This window comes from Peromyscus eremicus, chromosome 8b, assembly GCF_949786415.1.
Source record: "Peromyscus eremicus chromosome 8b, PerEre_H2_v1, whole genome shotgun sequence".
Classification (NCBI taxonomy): Eukaryota; Metazoa; Chordata; class Mammalia; order Rodentia; family Cricetidae; genus Peromyscus; species Peromyscus eremicus.
In genome coordinates this window covers 5,854,459-5,868,699 of record NC_081424.1, presented here as the reverse complement: position 1 = coordinate 5,868,699, position 14,241 = coordinate 5,854,459, and the positions used below count along the sequence as shown (strand labels likewise).

At 42.3% G+C, this 14,241-nt stretch overlaps 1 protein-coding gene across 4 annotated transcripts in view; it reads left to right on the top strand.

Annotated features, from left to right (window-relative positions):
* Positions 1–2,244: 2,244 nt before the first annotated feature.
* The window catches only part of Hace1 (HECT domain and ankyrin repeat containing E3 ubiquitin protein ligase 1), a 115,504-nt gene continuing 103,507 nt past the window's right edge, over positions 2,245–14,241 (top strand). For 2 of the 4 annotated variants that reach the window (XM_059272434.1, XM_059272432.1), the window contains exons 1-4: positions 2,245–2,396; positions 12,035–12,089; positions 12,292–12,381; positions 13,058–13,162. In XM_059272434.1, the coding sequence (XP_059128417.1) occupies positions 2,321–2,396; positions 12,035–12,089; positions 12,292–12,381; positions 13,058–13,162 (326 nt within the window). In that variant the 5' untranslated portion in view covers positions 2,245–2,320. The remainder of the gene's footprint in view (positions 2,397–12,034; positions 12,090–12,291; positions 12,382–13,057; positions 13,163–14,241) is intronic. The other 2 variants (XM_059272433.1, XM_059272431.1) reach the window with 1 other exon arrangement.

Sequence of the window (14,241 nt, the reverse complement as noted above, 5' to 3'; positions counted from 1 at the left end):
AAGAAGGACAAACAGAGCAAGAGCGTTTTCACTTGGGGTCAGGTTGCAAAGTCTGACACTGCCCTGGTTGGCTCACTGCCTTTGTCCTTCCTTTGAGGCTTTGGCTTTTCCAAACGTCTTGCCGGACAGGTTTTTGTCTCATCTGAACCAACTGGTTAAGTGAAGATGGTGGAGGTCCGCCTGGAGCCTGTAGCACACGTGAGTGACTGATTTAGAACCGCCCTGGGAAGGAACACCCGTGGGCCACCTTCTTTGTCTTCACGTCCTGCACTTGAGCTTAGCAAAAGTCAGAGAAATAATTCCTTTGTGTATATGAGGTGGGCAGGTAAGGTTCGCTCTTACGCAGGTGAGTTCATCGCAGGGGAAGCTTGGTGTCTGGGAGAGAAAGGTGAGCAAATGGGTTCCTCTGCATCTCACTCCAGCCCCTCAGCACTGGTGGTGGACTGGTGATGGACAGGAGAAAGGCTTCCTTCCTTGACCTTTCAGGTCCAGCAGTGTTAGCCCTTCTCATATTCACCACAGATTGCACTGACTCAAGTTTCAGATGCTCAAACTTTTGCCCTTTTGAATTTTTTGATTTATTATTTTTATTATATGTGTGAGTGTTTTGCCTCTTGTAAGTTCAATATGCTTGCAACACCTGCAGAGGCCAGATCATGTGATTCCCTGGAACTAGACTGAGGACAGTTGAGTCACTCTGTGGGCATCAGAGAAGAAACCTGGGTCTTCCGTAACAGCACTGGTGCTCTCAACCGCTGAGCCATCTCTTTAGCCCCTTAAACTGTTTTTAAAAAGATGTTTTATTTTGAATTATGCGTTCTGTGTGTGGGCATGGGCACTCAAGTATGTCAGATTCCCTGGTGCTGGACTTACATGAGCTTTTGAGATGCTAGGTGCGGGTGCTGGAAACCATACGCTGGAAGAGCAGTACATGCTCTCGACCACTGACCCATCGTTTTTATGCATTTGCCTGCATGTCTGTCTCTACACCATGTGCATGCAGCGCCCGGGGAGGCCAGAAGGGAGCATCGGATCCCCCTGGAACTGGATTTACAGAGGACTGTGTACTGCCACGTGGGAAGGAAATCTGGTTCTCTGGAAAAGCAGCCTGTGCTTTTAACTGCAAAGCCATCTTTCCAGCCCTAGCTTAAACTTTATTAATTTTTTTTTTTTTAAATTGAGGCTTTGTGTCTTCCAGGCCGGTGGTGAGTTCCTCGGATCCTAACGCCTGGCAGGTGGAGGCAGGAATGTAGCAGTGTCAGCTACATATCATTAAGGCTAGCCTGGGCTACATGTGATGTGCTCAAAACACATACTGCCTCCATCTCAAAATATCGTGTGGTCCAGACTAACCTCAAACTTAGGATCCATCTGCCTCTGCTTCCCGCATGCTGGGATTACCTGTTACCATGCCCAGCTTGGACATTTCTGTTTTTCTATGACTTGTTATACTCACGAAGTCAAAGTCTTTGCAGTTCCCATTGGGGCCTGTCATAGGAACTGAGATTGCATTTTACCACATAAACCTTTTTTTCTTTAGCCATTCCTATCTTCCCCAAAGTTTGGGTTGGACGTTATGTCCAGTGCTAAGTACAGGGATATACAACAAAGCATACGATAGAGCCATGTCTCTGTTCTCAGAAACGTACTCAGCAAGCGAAACAAATAAGGTACTGTTAAGTTACAATAAAGGAAAAACCCACAGTTTGCTTTCGAATTTGAATTTTATTACTCTTCAAATTTTACGTATGTAACCATGATATTTAAGGCACTCATTTACCTGAACAAGTGCATCAATTCTAGCATGGTGGTGATGGATTTAGGAACAACTACAATTCTTTGATGTGCTTTACTGGGGTGTGTTAGGACTGAGGGAAAATGCTCTTGTACAACTTCGCAGGGAAGAACGAGAGGGCATGAGAAAGCCTAGTAGTCTTTCCACACACCAGGGCGGCTCAGAGGCCATAGAGGCGGGGCTCCGCCAGGGTGTGGGGCCAGCCAGCCCGGAACTACAGTTCCCAGAAGGCCTCGCGAGCCCAGGAGGGAAGCGGGGCCGCGGCAGGAAAGGCGCGAGCGAGCAAGCCAGCGAGCGGAGGCGGCGGCCGGTGCCCACCCCGGCGCGGTCTGGCTGCGGTCTGGCTGCCTGGCTGGCTGCCGTCGGTGCCGCGGGCTGACTCGGCGTAGCGCCCTAGCGCTCCGGAGCTCCCGCCGCGGCGAGCTCGCTCCTTCGCCCGCGGGCCCGGCCAGGGTCGGGATGTAGGGCGCGGGGCTCCGCGGAGGCCGCGGGCGCGGCGGGGGCTTCGCAGAGGCCGCGCCGAGGATGGAGAGAGCGATGGAGCAGCTCAACCGTCTGACGCGCTCGCTGCGCCGCGCGCGCACCGTGGAGCTGCCGGAGGGTGAGGCGCCCCGGGGACGCGCGCTCCGCCGTCGGGGGGCGGGCGGCGGGCGGGCGGGCGGCGGGGGTCCGCGGGGCCGTGGGCCGGGGCCGGCTGCTCGCTGGAGGGGAGTCCGAGCGGAAGTGGCCCCGCGCCGGGGCAGGGTGCGGTGGCGCGCCCCGGACGGGCGCGGCTGCGGACTCGCAGCGTTTGCCTGAGCTGCCGACGGGGCAGGCGGGCTAGTTTTTATTTATTATTTATTTATTTTAAATATGGGGCGTCGCTGTGTTTTGGCAATGGACAAAGGCTGTCAGGCTCCAGACAGGTGTTTCTGAAGCGCTGTTGGTCTGTGTAGCCGGCATTCCTTCGGTAGTCATGAAGACTTGTGTTGAGTGGGCTGGGTGAGAACTGGGGTGAATTCACACAGAGGATTAAAAACTGTTCCGGACTTTTGCTTTGGAAAACTCCCAGGGACGCATATGGGGGTTGGGGGAGCCAAAGTGTTTGCTGCCTTGTGAGGTCGGACGTTTTCGTGGCAGTGGGAGATATTTGTAGCCCAGGCTGGCTCTAACTTAGGGAGCTTCCTGCCTTAGCCTTCCCAGTATTGGAATTCCAGGCATTCGCCTTCCGTTCCCTGTGTAGTTTGTTTCATTCCATTTCCCCCAAAACTTGGTTTCAATTACCTACGGAGAGTGATGAAAGAAATGTGGAGCTGGAGAATTTGGGGATAATTCTTTTGAAAAAAAGTTTTATTCTCTGTGATTCTGAGTAGAGAAAGTTTGTAGCAGCTATTTCTCAGAAATAAATTTGTATTTGTTAACTGTGCTAGAATGAAACAATTGATTTAGAATAATTCCAGTTTTATTAAGTAAACTTCAGCTTCCCTTTTTCCTCTATGTCCGCCTGTGAGTCTTTTCACTGAGGACTGCGCTCACTAATTTTCTGATGTCACCCTATTGATGAAAGCTGATGAAGGCTGTGTGTACTGTTTATTGACATTGCTATTTTTGTATTGCTATCTTGCATAAATATGGCTTTGATAATATTTCCTGGTTTTAAAAGTTAGTATATTTTCATTGTAGAAAATTTTGATAATAAAAGTAATGAAAAGTCTGTTATCCGCTCCCAGTAGTAAACAATGTTAGCATTTTCTTTACTTTACATACAGTATTTTGTTTTGCATTTAGAAAACATCACAGATGTGTACCCATGAATATGTTTAATGATTTCGCAGGACTTGGTAGGATGTATGAAACAAAACTTGCATCTAATTTTTTTTAACTGACTATATGAAGAGTAGCTTTGTATTTAAGACTTACTTTTCTGCTTCCTTAGGGTTTGTTCCTAGAAGATGAGCAGTATTTAATTATATAATCAACATTTTAAAGACATAATTATCCATTTCTAAACCTATTCTTTGGGAAGTTCTATTCAGCAGTCTGTGCTTGGAAGCTTGAATATTACAATTAAAAATAAAGTGCTTCCCCTTGTTGCTAGGTCGGAATGGCATATTGCTTACATCTTCTTTTTGATTACAAATTTTCATTCTCTTAGTTTGGCTCTTTCAGGTAGATCATGGCTTTCTGTTTGTTTGTTTTTGTTTTTTCTTAATTGAGAAAATATTTATTATTATTATTATTATTATTATTATTTTTACATCCCAACTGCAATTTCCCCTCCCTCCTCTCCTCCTCCTACGTTTCTCTTCAGAAAAGGGCAGGCCTCCCATGGATATCAACCAAACATGGCATATCAAGTTCCAGTAAGACTAGGCACCTTTCCTCTTATTAATGCTGGACTGGGCATTCCATCATGAGGAAAAGACTCCCAAAAGCCCTCAAATGAGTCAGAGACAGCCCCTGCTCCGACTGTTAGAGGAGTCCCACAAGACAAACAAACCTGCTACATATATGTAGAGGGCCTAGGTCAGTCCCATGCAGGCTCTCTGGTTGTCAGTTCAGTCTCTGTGAGCTTCTAGGAACCCTGAGTTCTGCCTAGTGTTTAGCTGGGGGTCTCCACATCTGCATCTGTTTCCTTCAGGTGCTGGATGAAGCCCCCCTGATGACAGTGGGCTAGGCACCAGTCTGAGTATAGCAGGATATCATTAGGAATCATTTCATTGATTTTTTAAAATTTATTTTTATTTTTTATTTTTTTTGCCAGACCTATTTGGTTCTATCCTAGGACTCTGGGCTATCCAGTCTCTGGGGCATGGCCCTCTAAGCAGTGACAGGCATGGGGTCCCTCTTGTCTCTTGTGGCATGGGTCTCAGGCTGGACCAGTCATTGATTGGCCACTCCCCTGATTTCTGCACCACCGTTACCCACCCCAACACATCTTGTAGGTAGAATAAATTGTAGGTCAAAGGTTATGTGGCTGGGTTGGTGTCCCAGTCCCTCCACTAGTAGTCTTGCCTGGTCACAGAAGATGGCCAGTTCAGGCTCTGTATCCTTCATTTCTAGGAATCTTAGCTAGGGTCACCCTTGTAGATTCCTGGGAGTTTCCATTGCACTAGCTTTCTAGCTCGTCCCCGAGATGCCCCATCAATTCCAGCCCCACCAATTACAGTTGTCTCTCCCAGTACTCTCTCCCTCTACCTGATCCCTGCTGTTCTTATCCCCCTTCCCACCCCCTTCCACCCTCCATATCGATTCCTTTGTCCCTTCCCAGGGAGATTCATGCTCCCCCATTTGTGCCCTCCTTATTACTTAGCTTCTTTGGGTCTGTGGATTGTAGCATGGTTATCCTTTACTTTACAGCTAATATCCACTTATGTGTGAGTACATACCATGTTTGTCCTTCTGGGTCTGGATTACCTTACTCTGGATGATTTTTTTTTAGTTCTATCCATTCCTCTGCAAATTTCATGATGTCATTGTTTTTAACAGCTGAGTAATACTCCATTGTGTAAATGTATCACATTTCTTTATCCATTGTTTGGTTGAGGAACATCTAGGTTGTTTCCAGGTTCTTGCTATTACAAATAAAGCTGCTATGAACACAGTTGAGCAAGTGTCCTTGTGGTATGATTGAGCATCCTTTGGGTATATGCTCAAGATTGGTATAGCTGGGTCTTGAGGTAGATCGATTCCCAATTTTCTAAGAAACTGCCATACTGATTTCCAAGGTGGCTGTACAAGTTTGTACTCCCGCCAGCAGTGGAGGAGTGTTCCCCTTGCTCCACATCCTTTCCAGCATGAGCTGTCACTTGTGTTTTTCATCTTAGCCATTCTGACATGTGTAAGATGGGATCTCAGAGTTGTTTTGATTTGCAGTTCCCTGGTGGCTAAGGATGCTGAACATTTCTTCAAGTGCTCCTCTGTCATTTGAGATTCCTCTGTTGAGAATTCTTTTTAGATCTGTATCCCACTTTTTAATTGGATTATTTAGTTTTTTCATGTCTAGTTTCTTTAGTTCTTTATATATTTTGGATATTGGCCCTTTGTTAGATGTGGGGTTGGTCAAAATCTTTTTCCATTCTGTAGGCTGCTGCTTTTTCCTATTGATGGTGTCCTTTTCCTTACAGAGCTTCTCAGTTTTATGAAGTCCCATTTATTGATAGTTGATCTTAGTGCCTGTGCTATTGGTGGTCTCTTCAGGAAATTGTCTCCTGTGCCAATGAGTTCAAGGCTATTCCCCACTTCTCTTCTATCAGGTTCATTGTATCAGGATTTTTGTTTGGTTTTTGATCCACTTGGACTTGGGTTTTGTGTAGGGTGATAAGTATGGATCTAATTGTGTTCTTATATGCTGACATGCAGTTAGACAAGCACCATTGGTTGAAAATGCTTTCTTTTTTCATTGTATAATTTTGGCTCCTTTGTCAAAAATCAGGTGTTCATAGGTGGGTGGATTTATGTCTGGGTTTCCGATTCGATTCCATTGACCAACCAGTCTTTATGCCAATATCATTTGGTTTTTATTACTATAGCTCTGTAATACAGCTTGCAATCAGGGTTGGTGATACCTCCAGAAGTTCTTTTATTGTAGAGGATTGTTTTAACTATTCTGGGCTTTTTGTTTTCCCATGTGAAGTTGAGTATTGTTCTTTCTAGGTCTGTAAATAATTGTATTGGGATTTTGAGGGAGATTGTTTTGAATCTGTAGATTGCTTTTGGTAAGATTGCCATTTTTACCATGTTAATCCTGCTGATCCATGAGCATGGGAGATCTTTCCATCTTCTTATGTCTTTTCCAATTTCTTTCTTCAAGAACTTGAAGCTTTTATCATACAGGTCTTTTTCTTGCTTGATTAGAGTTACCCCAAGATATTTTATATTATTTGTGACTATTGTGAAGGGTGTTGTTTTCTTGATTTGTTTTTCAGCCCATTTGGCGTTTGTATACATGAAATGAAGGCTACTGATTTTTTTGAGTTAGGGCATTCTATTTTATTTTTAATTTTTTAAAAAACTTTTAGCCAGCAGTAGTGGTGCACACCTTTAATCCCAGCACTCGGGAGGCAGAGGCAGAGGCGGGTGGGTCTCTGTGAATTTGAGGCCAGCCTGGTCTACAGAGTTAGTTCCAGGACAGCCAGGACTTCTTCACCGAGAAACCCTGTCTAAAAAACAAAATAAAAAACACAGAAAAAACTTTTATTCTTGTCACATACATTACATCCTGACTGCAGTTTCACCGCCCTCCACTCCTCCCAGCCCCTCTCCCCACCGCCTCTCTCTCCCAGATCTATTTCTCCTCTGTTTCCCAAAAAAAAAAAAAAAAAAAAAAACAACCACCACCACCAACAAAAGAAACCCAAAAAACCTAAAATCCAAAACTGGAGAGCAGGCCTCCCAGGGACATCCACTGAACATGGATACAGTAAGACTGGGCATAAGCCTCATTTTAAGGTTGGATGAAGCAACCCAGTAGTAGGAAAAGGGTCCCAAGCACAGGCAAAAGAGTCAGAGTCAGCCCCACCTACTGTTAGGGGTCCCACAAGAACAGCAAGCTACACAGCCATAAAGTATACGTAGAGGACCCAGCTCAGACCCTTCCAGGGTTCATGCCGTTACTTCAGTCTCTGTAAGGCCCTGTGTGGCCCTGCTTAGTTGATTCTGTGGGCTGTGTTCTCGTGGTGCCCTCTGCCCTAGGCCATTCTAAAAATGTAAATTGTTGTGGTGCGTTTTAAGACTGAACAGGGACTGGTAAGATGGGTCAGTGGTGTGCTTTGGAACACACATGTACGTGCAACACACACACAGAGATAATAAAAAGCTGAACAGAAGCTCAAGATCTTTCTAAATTTAAGAAATAATCAGTTTTTTTTTGCATTAGAATTTAACAGCCCATAAGCGTCTAATTATAATTAGAACAAGTTGTTAAAGTCGTATGTTTCTAATCAGCTTCCACCCTAAAATTAACTTCGTTGCATAGCATTAATATATAGATACTTGATTTACTGACTTGGATGCTGAGAGGTGGTACCCTCATATTTCTGCTAAGTGATGGAGAGCATGTTTTTGTGTCATCCCATACAGGGATAACAAAATTTTGTGAGAGAAAAAGAGAGGAAGGTGAAGAAATTGTCAATGATATGGCTTCTCGGTGAGAAAACTAGTTTAAACTGTTAGATGGACAGCGAAGGTAGTTTGTTTAGTAAGATAGAACTTGAATGCATTTTAGCATATATGTTTGGATCATGGTCAGGATAAATGCCAGCTTTTAAAACAGCAACACTTCTTTCCCTTTTGTGGTCATTGCTGGAGCAGTCAAATGAAGTTGAGTCCCGTTGTGACTTGTGACCAAAGCACGAACTGTAAAAGGGATCTCAGTACACAACATATTAGTGAGCATCGAAAGGCTTCCATTAATTATATTAAACTTATTTGTATTAAACTCAACAGAGATCTGTCTGCTTCTGCCTCCTTAGTGCTAGATGGGATTTAAGGCGTGAGCTATCATGCCTGGCTGGGATCTGTATCTTTATAAGGTTGGATGTGATGTAAGACCTGCACCTAAATTTTAATATAAATAAAAACTTTATTATCACTAATGCAAACCTTTTGATGCTCAGTAATGCTCACTTAGGTTATGTACTTTGATTTATTTTGTTTTCTTCAGACAGAGTCAGTGTGTAGCCTTGGCCACCTGGTACTCCCAGGTCAGCTTCAGACGTAATCCTCTTGACTTCCCAAGTGCTGACATTACAGGCACGTGCCACCACGCCAGGCTTGCATTGTCATAATGAAAACATTTAGGTTCACAAATACAGGTATTGTGTGACTGTTACAAAGTGACTTGACTGGAGTTGTCGTGGTGTAGAAGCACAGGGTGTATAATACAGAAAGAATGCCGTGATGTCAGCAGAAACTTAGGACAGCTTCTGGTGATGACAGGTTGGCACTTGGTGAGGACAGTTTGCTGCATTTTAAAGAAACGGATAAAATAACTCGATGGCATCTTACTGTGGACCTTTCGTACTGTGTAGTGAGGACACTGTTATGGAACATGTTCTCCTGGGGCTCTGGAGTCAGTCACTGAAATGCCAGCATTGCACAGCTGGATTTTAGGGGTAAAACAGGGATTGTAGGGTCTGCTTTATAAGGCAGCTGTGATACAAAGGATCTCCTATATGTGGTATTTAAAGGATGCCTTTGGTGGAGGTAGGAGGCCAGCCGTGGCTACGGAGAGTTCAAGGCCACTCTGTTGAGACCCAGTCTCACCCACCTCCCCCCAAAGAAAGAATGTGTTTTGGCTATTAAATTATTTATTTTTATAGTGGAAGAATTTTATCTGCATACTGAACTTGCGAATGTTGACTAACAGTTGGTTTTCACGTACACATTCACAAATAGTAAAATAATGAAATGGTAATACATTTCTATATTCCCTATGTATGACTCAGTCCTGGATTTCTGAATACATATTTTAAAACACAACCAAAATAACATTATCAGCACCAATACAATTAAGCAGTCTTTTTTATTTATTTTTGACTGTTCTCAGATAGCCAGTACATGCTTATTTTTCTCTCTTTCAAATATGTGTGCTAGTGCTGAGGATCAAACCCATGGTCTAGGGTCTCATGCTGTGTATGCAGTCTACCATTGCCAACACCTCAGCTCAAGTTGGTTTGTTGAAGTCAGTATTCAGAGTCAGCTCATCATATTTGGTTGGTTCATCTCTTAAGATTTAATGTCTCAGGCTAGGTGTGGTGGTGCATTCCTTTTGTCCCAGCACTTGGGAGGCAGAGGCAGATGGATCTCTGTGAGTTTTGGGCTAGCCTGTTCTGCATAGAGAGTTCCAGGACAGCCAGAGCTATATAGAGAAACCCTGTTTCAGCAAACAAACAAACAAACTTAATGTCTCTAGAAACTTCTAGAAAAAGTTTGAAATCTGCTGTACAAACCGTATGAAATGTTAACACTAATGACCTGTACACTTGAAAATGGCTAATGTTATGTGTTTTTTATCACAATAAGAAAAAAATGTATCATAAACAAAAATCATTTTTGGCTGGTTTAGGCTTACAGAAAACCCAGTTTTCCTGTCAACATCTTGGACTACCATAGGACAGTTATCAAATCTAAGAGGTTAATATTTTCACAATACTACTGTGAACTACACTCTAGATTTCATTGGAATTTTAGCTTTCCCACTGTTCTTCTCTATTTAGCATGTACTTCAGGATACTCCATCACATTTCGTCCTTTAGGGCTCCTTTTGATAATTTGAAGGAGAACTGTCAGGCATTTGTGGCATTACTTGGATTTGTCAGATACCTTCTTGTTATGAGATTGAGGTCGCCTGTTTTGGGGAATATGCCCTTCTCTGGATCATAGCAGTTATTTCTAATACTATCAGTCCATTAAAGTGGAAGTTGCTGGGTTATTTATTATAAATTTATTCTTTTTCCAGTGTAATTTTTGGGAGATACTTTGGTGTAAGCCTCAGTATTTTAAAGGCTAAGTAAAATCTCTAAAATAATATGATACCATTGGTAATGTATAAAAATAAGGTCAAAACACTGGTTGAAAAATAACATAAATGTCATGTGGCACCTGAGATACTGACTTTGTGTATGTGCAGTGTATATGTATACATGTATGACATGTGCCCAGAGGCCAGAGGAGGATGTTGGCTGTCTTCCTCTTGTGTTCCACCTTGTTTCTGTGAGATAGCCTCCTCTTGGACCTGGAGGCTGCACTGGCTGGCTGGACAGTGCTGAGGGTTCCAGGCACACTATTATTTTATGGGGTGTTGGGGCTCAGAACTCAGAAACTCAGGCTTGTGCAGCAGGTGCTTTCACCCATGGAGACCTCTTCCCAGCCCCCCAGATGCTGATTTCTAACTTCCGAGTCACATTATTTGCGTTTCTATCTGTAAAGACACGAATATGTCTTAAGAATGTAAGGCAATTATATATGTGTGTGTGTGTGTGTGTGTGTGTGTGTATACACACATTTATTTTTATTTTTTATTTATTTATTTTTTTATGACAGGGTTTCTCTGTGTAGCCCTGGCTGTCCTGGAACTCACTTTGTAGACCAGGCTGGCCTCGAACTCACAGAGATCTTCCTACTGTGCCTCCTAAGTGCTGAGATTAAAGTGTGTGCCACCACCGCCTGGCTTGCAGTAAATATATATTTAAGGTTTCTTCCTTAGTAAAGATTTTATTTATTTTTGTGCGTCTGTGAGAGTGTGTGGTTGTGAGCATAAGTGTGTTGTAGTGACCTTGAGGGTCAGAAGAGAGGTCAGATCACTTGGAGCTTGAGTTAGAGGCAGATGTGGGTAGCAGGATCCGAACTCTACTTTTCCCAAGAGCTGCAGGTGCTCTTTAGTCCTGAGCCTCCTTTCCATTCTCTTCAGGTTTTACTCTGTCTTTTTCATTTTTACACATACTTGGCTTGGGTTGCTCCTCCCTCTTCTCTCCCCTCTCCCCATCTCTCTGCCCTTTATCCCTGCTGAAGCCAGTCCCTCCCCAGTATTCTTCCTATTTTCATATCTCTTTTGTTCTTTTACCCTCCCTACAACTGTCTCTGAAAATCTCCCTTTCCCCTCCTCTGGCTTTGTTGTGTTTTTTGAGAGGAAAGGTTTCACTCTGTCGCCCAGGCTGGCCTGGAGCTCACCTTCTAACAGTCCTCCTTGAGGCAGTCTTCCTGCCTCACCCTCTGGAGTTCTGTGTTGATGGGTAGAGCCACCATGCCTGGCATACATTTAAGATTTTAAAATTATTTTAGCATATGTATATGTGTATATATGTATATACACACACACACACACACACACACATATATATATACATATACACACATACATTAACACATATATATGTTTTAACATCCTAGTGTTTAAATTTGGGGTGCTAAAATTTCCCGAACTATACTTATTAACAATAAAACGTGTTTAAAAAAGTACCTCTTTGGAAATAAAATGTCACTTATGAAAGTTACAGGAAATAGTAGATATCCAATTTTGTCTTTAGATTGTGGTCAAGCTAAGCTTTTCTTTGACAGTGTAGAAGGTAGAGGCAGCAAGAGAGGCAGAAATTCTGTGGTGGTGTGAACCCTGCAGCATCTTTGGTCACACTATTCTTGCCTTACTGGATCTCTTCACTGTTTACAGCAAACACTTTACAAGGAAACTGTAATCGTTGGTTTCGTTGTTGCAGAAGTAGGGGATACTTTTAATTCTTTTCTGTTTATTCTTTTACTCAGATAATGAAACTGCTGTTTACACATTAATGCCAATGGTTATGGCTGATCAGCACAGGTAAGTATGCACCCGTTTTTAATTTATGCCATAATGCTTTTCTCTTGTTGATTTTTGAAGTGTTGTATTAACTGTCATTCTTCAGAGAACTGTTAGGATTAATAAATGTTGGTAAAGAGCTCTCAACTTGATTTAATATGTTTTAAAAATGTTTTTATTATTCACATATCATTTCCTCTTTTTATCTTTTTTGGGGGTATAGGTCTGTTTCTGAACTCCTGTCAAATTCAAAATTTGATGTCAATTATGCATTTGGACGTGTGAAGAGAAGCTTGCTTCACATTGCAGCAAAGTAAGCCTGATGTATTTGTCATTAAAGTCTGGTCTAGAGCAAGGATGTAAGCCTTGAATCTGTTCCCAACAGCAGCTGGCAGCCAAGGGTGCTTTGCCTTGCTTAGCCCTCGGTGTGCTGTGTATTTGCTTGGTAAATTGTTAGCCGTGATGTGGAATTCATGTGCTATGTTCATGTGATCATAGCTTGTTTTAGGTGAAGCACAGGGATTGTCTAGGTGTGTGCAGAGTGTGCATTCACCACCATTCCCTTTGTCTTACCACTGTCAGGGATAAAAAGGGCATGGTGAATGCCTGTGGGCTTAGCAGTTTTATTCTTCTTACTAGGATGGGAGTATTGGTTTATCCACAGCCTGGCACCGACTGACCCATATCTGTCTTCCTTTCAAGATTTAGGTGGCAGTCTTGAAACTAATTGTTCACAATTAACTAGCTCCCAGAAAGTCAAGAATATTATATAGTTTCTTTCAGAAACTAATTGTTTATTTTGCTTTATTTGAACTTTCATTCATAGTAGAATGTAACATCTTAAAGGCAGAGGATAATTAATTTTTGTTATGAGTTAAATGGTAGATAAATTGGGACTTAATAATGTGTTTGATAGATTTTGTTTTTAAATTTTGTCTAGAATGGCTGTTTGTTGAATGTATCTGAACTGTCTTTTAATAATGTTTTAGCTGTGGATCCGTGGAATGCCTGGTTCTTCTGTTAAAGAAAGGAGCAAATCCTAACTATCAGGATATTTCAGGCTGTACGCCCCTTCATCTGGCTGCTAGAAATGGGTAAATTTCATTTTTCTAATGATGCACTGTCAGTCCTGACTAAAATATTCAAGGAACTCATTCTTGATTTTTTTTTTCTTCCCAACATTTGTCTTGAGGAAAATTACAAAAATGATATATTATTATAACTAGTTTTAGTCTTTTAAGGATATTTGTTTACTTTTTCTCTTTAAAATTATTAAACTTGCAAATGATAACCATATTTAATAATTTATTGAAATTTTCTCTGATAGTTTCCTTTTTGGAAATGGAAATTTATTATTACTTGGATATAAGGACAATCTAGTTTGTGTTTTTCTTGTCTCTTTCCCTGTTAATCTTTCCACTTTCCTTGGCTCATTTCTAAAACTATTTAGTTAATTTTATTAGTGGAATTAAATTATTAATATATTACACAGTTTACAGTTGTTGGAGAGTGACTCGTATAAGAGTAATCTTTCTAGGGAAGGGTAGCTTTTGATACCAAAGCTGTTCTTCATTTTATTTATTTACTTATTTACTGACAGTGCTGGAGAATGTGCACAAGAGCTAAATGTCCAATAGCTCTAGCCCCACCCTGTTTCTCATTTAACTGTTGTGGCAGTTGCTTTTCTTGTTGCCCTAATAAAGTGCTCTAACAGGAGCAATTTCAGGGAGAAAGGGTTTATTCTGCACGCAGCTTGGGGTTTTAGTTTGTCATGGTGCGGAAGTCAAGGTGGCAGATGGCAGCTGAAGCAGCTGATCATGTCACATCCACAGGCAGGAAGCAGGATGTCAGTCCCAGAGTGGTGCAGGGCTTCCTCAGCAATTAGTGAATCAAGATAATCCCCAAAAGCGTCCTGGAGACTTCCCAGGTGACTCCAGCCAGACCTGCGACAACTGAAATTAATCATCACAGCTGTGAAAAAGTTTCCTAAGTGTTTAAAGGAAACAACAAAACTAACACAATACTAGTATTTCTAAAGTGTGAAAACTTAAAGGTGGCATATTGGGTACATTGTTTACCTCCTCCTGGTAATATTCTGGTCATTATTGATTAATATCATTGCCATTTTGTGCTTTTTTTAAGCCCTACTGTGTTGTTTTCTTGTCTCTTTCTG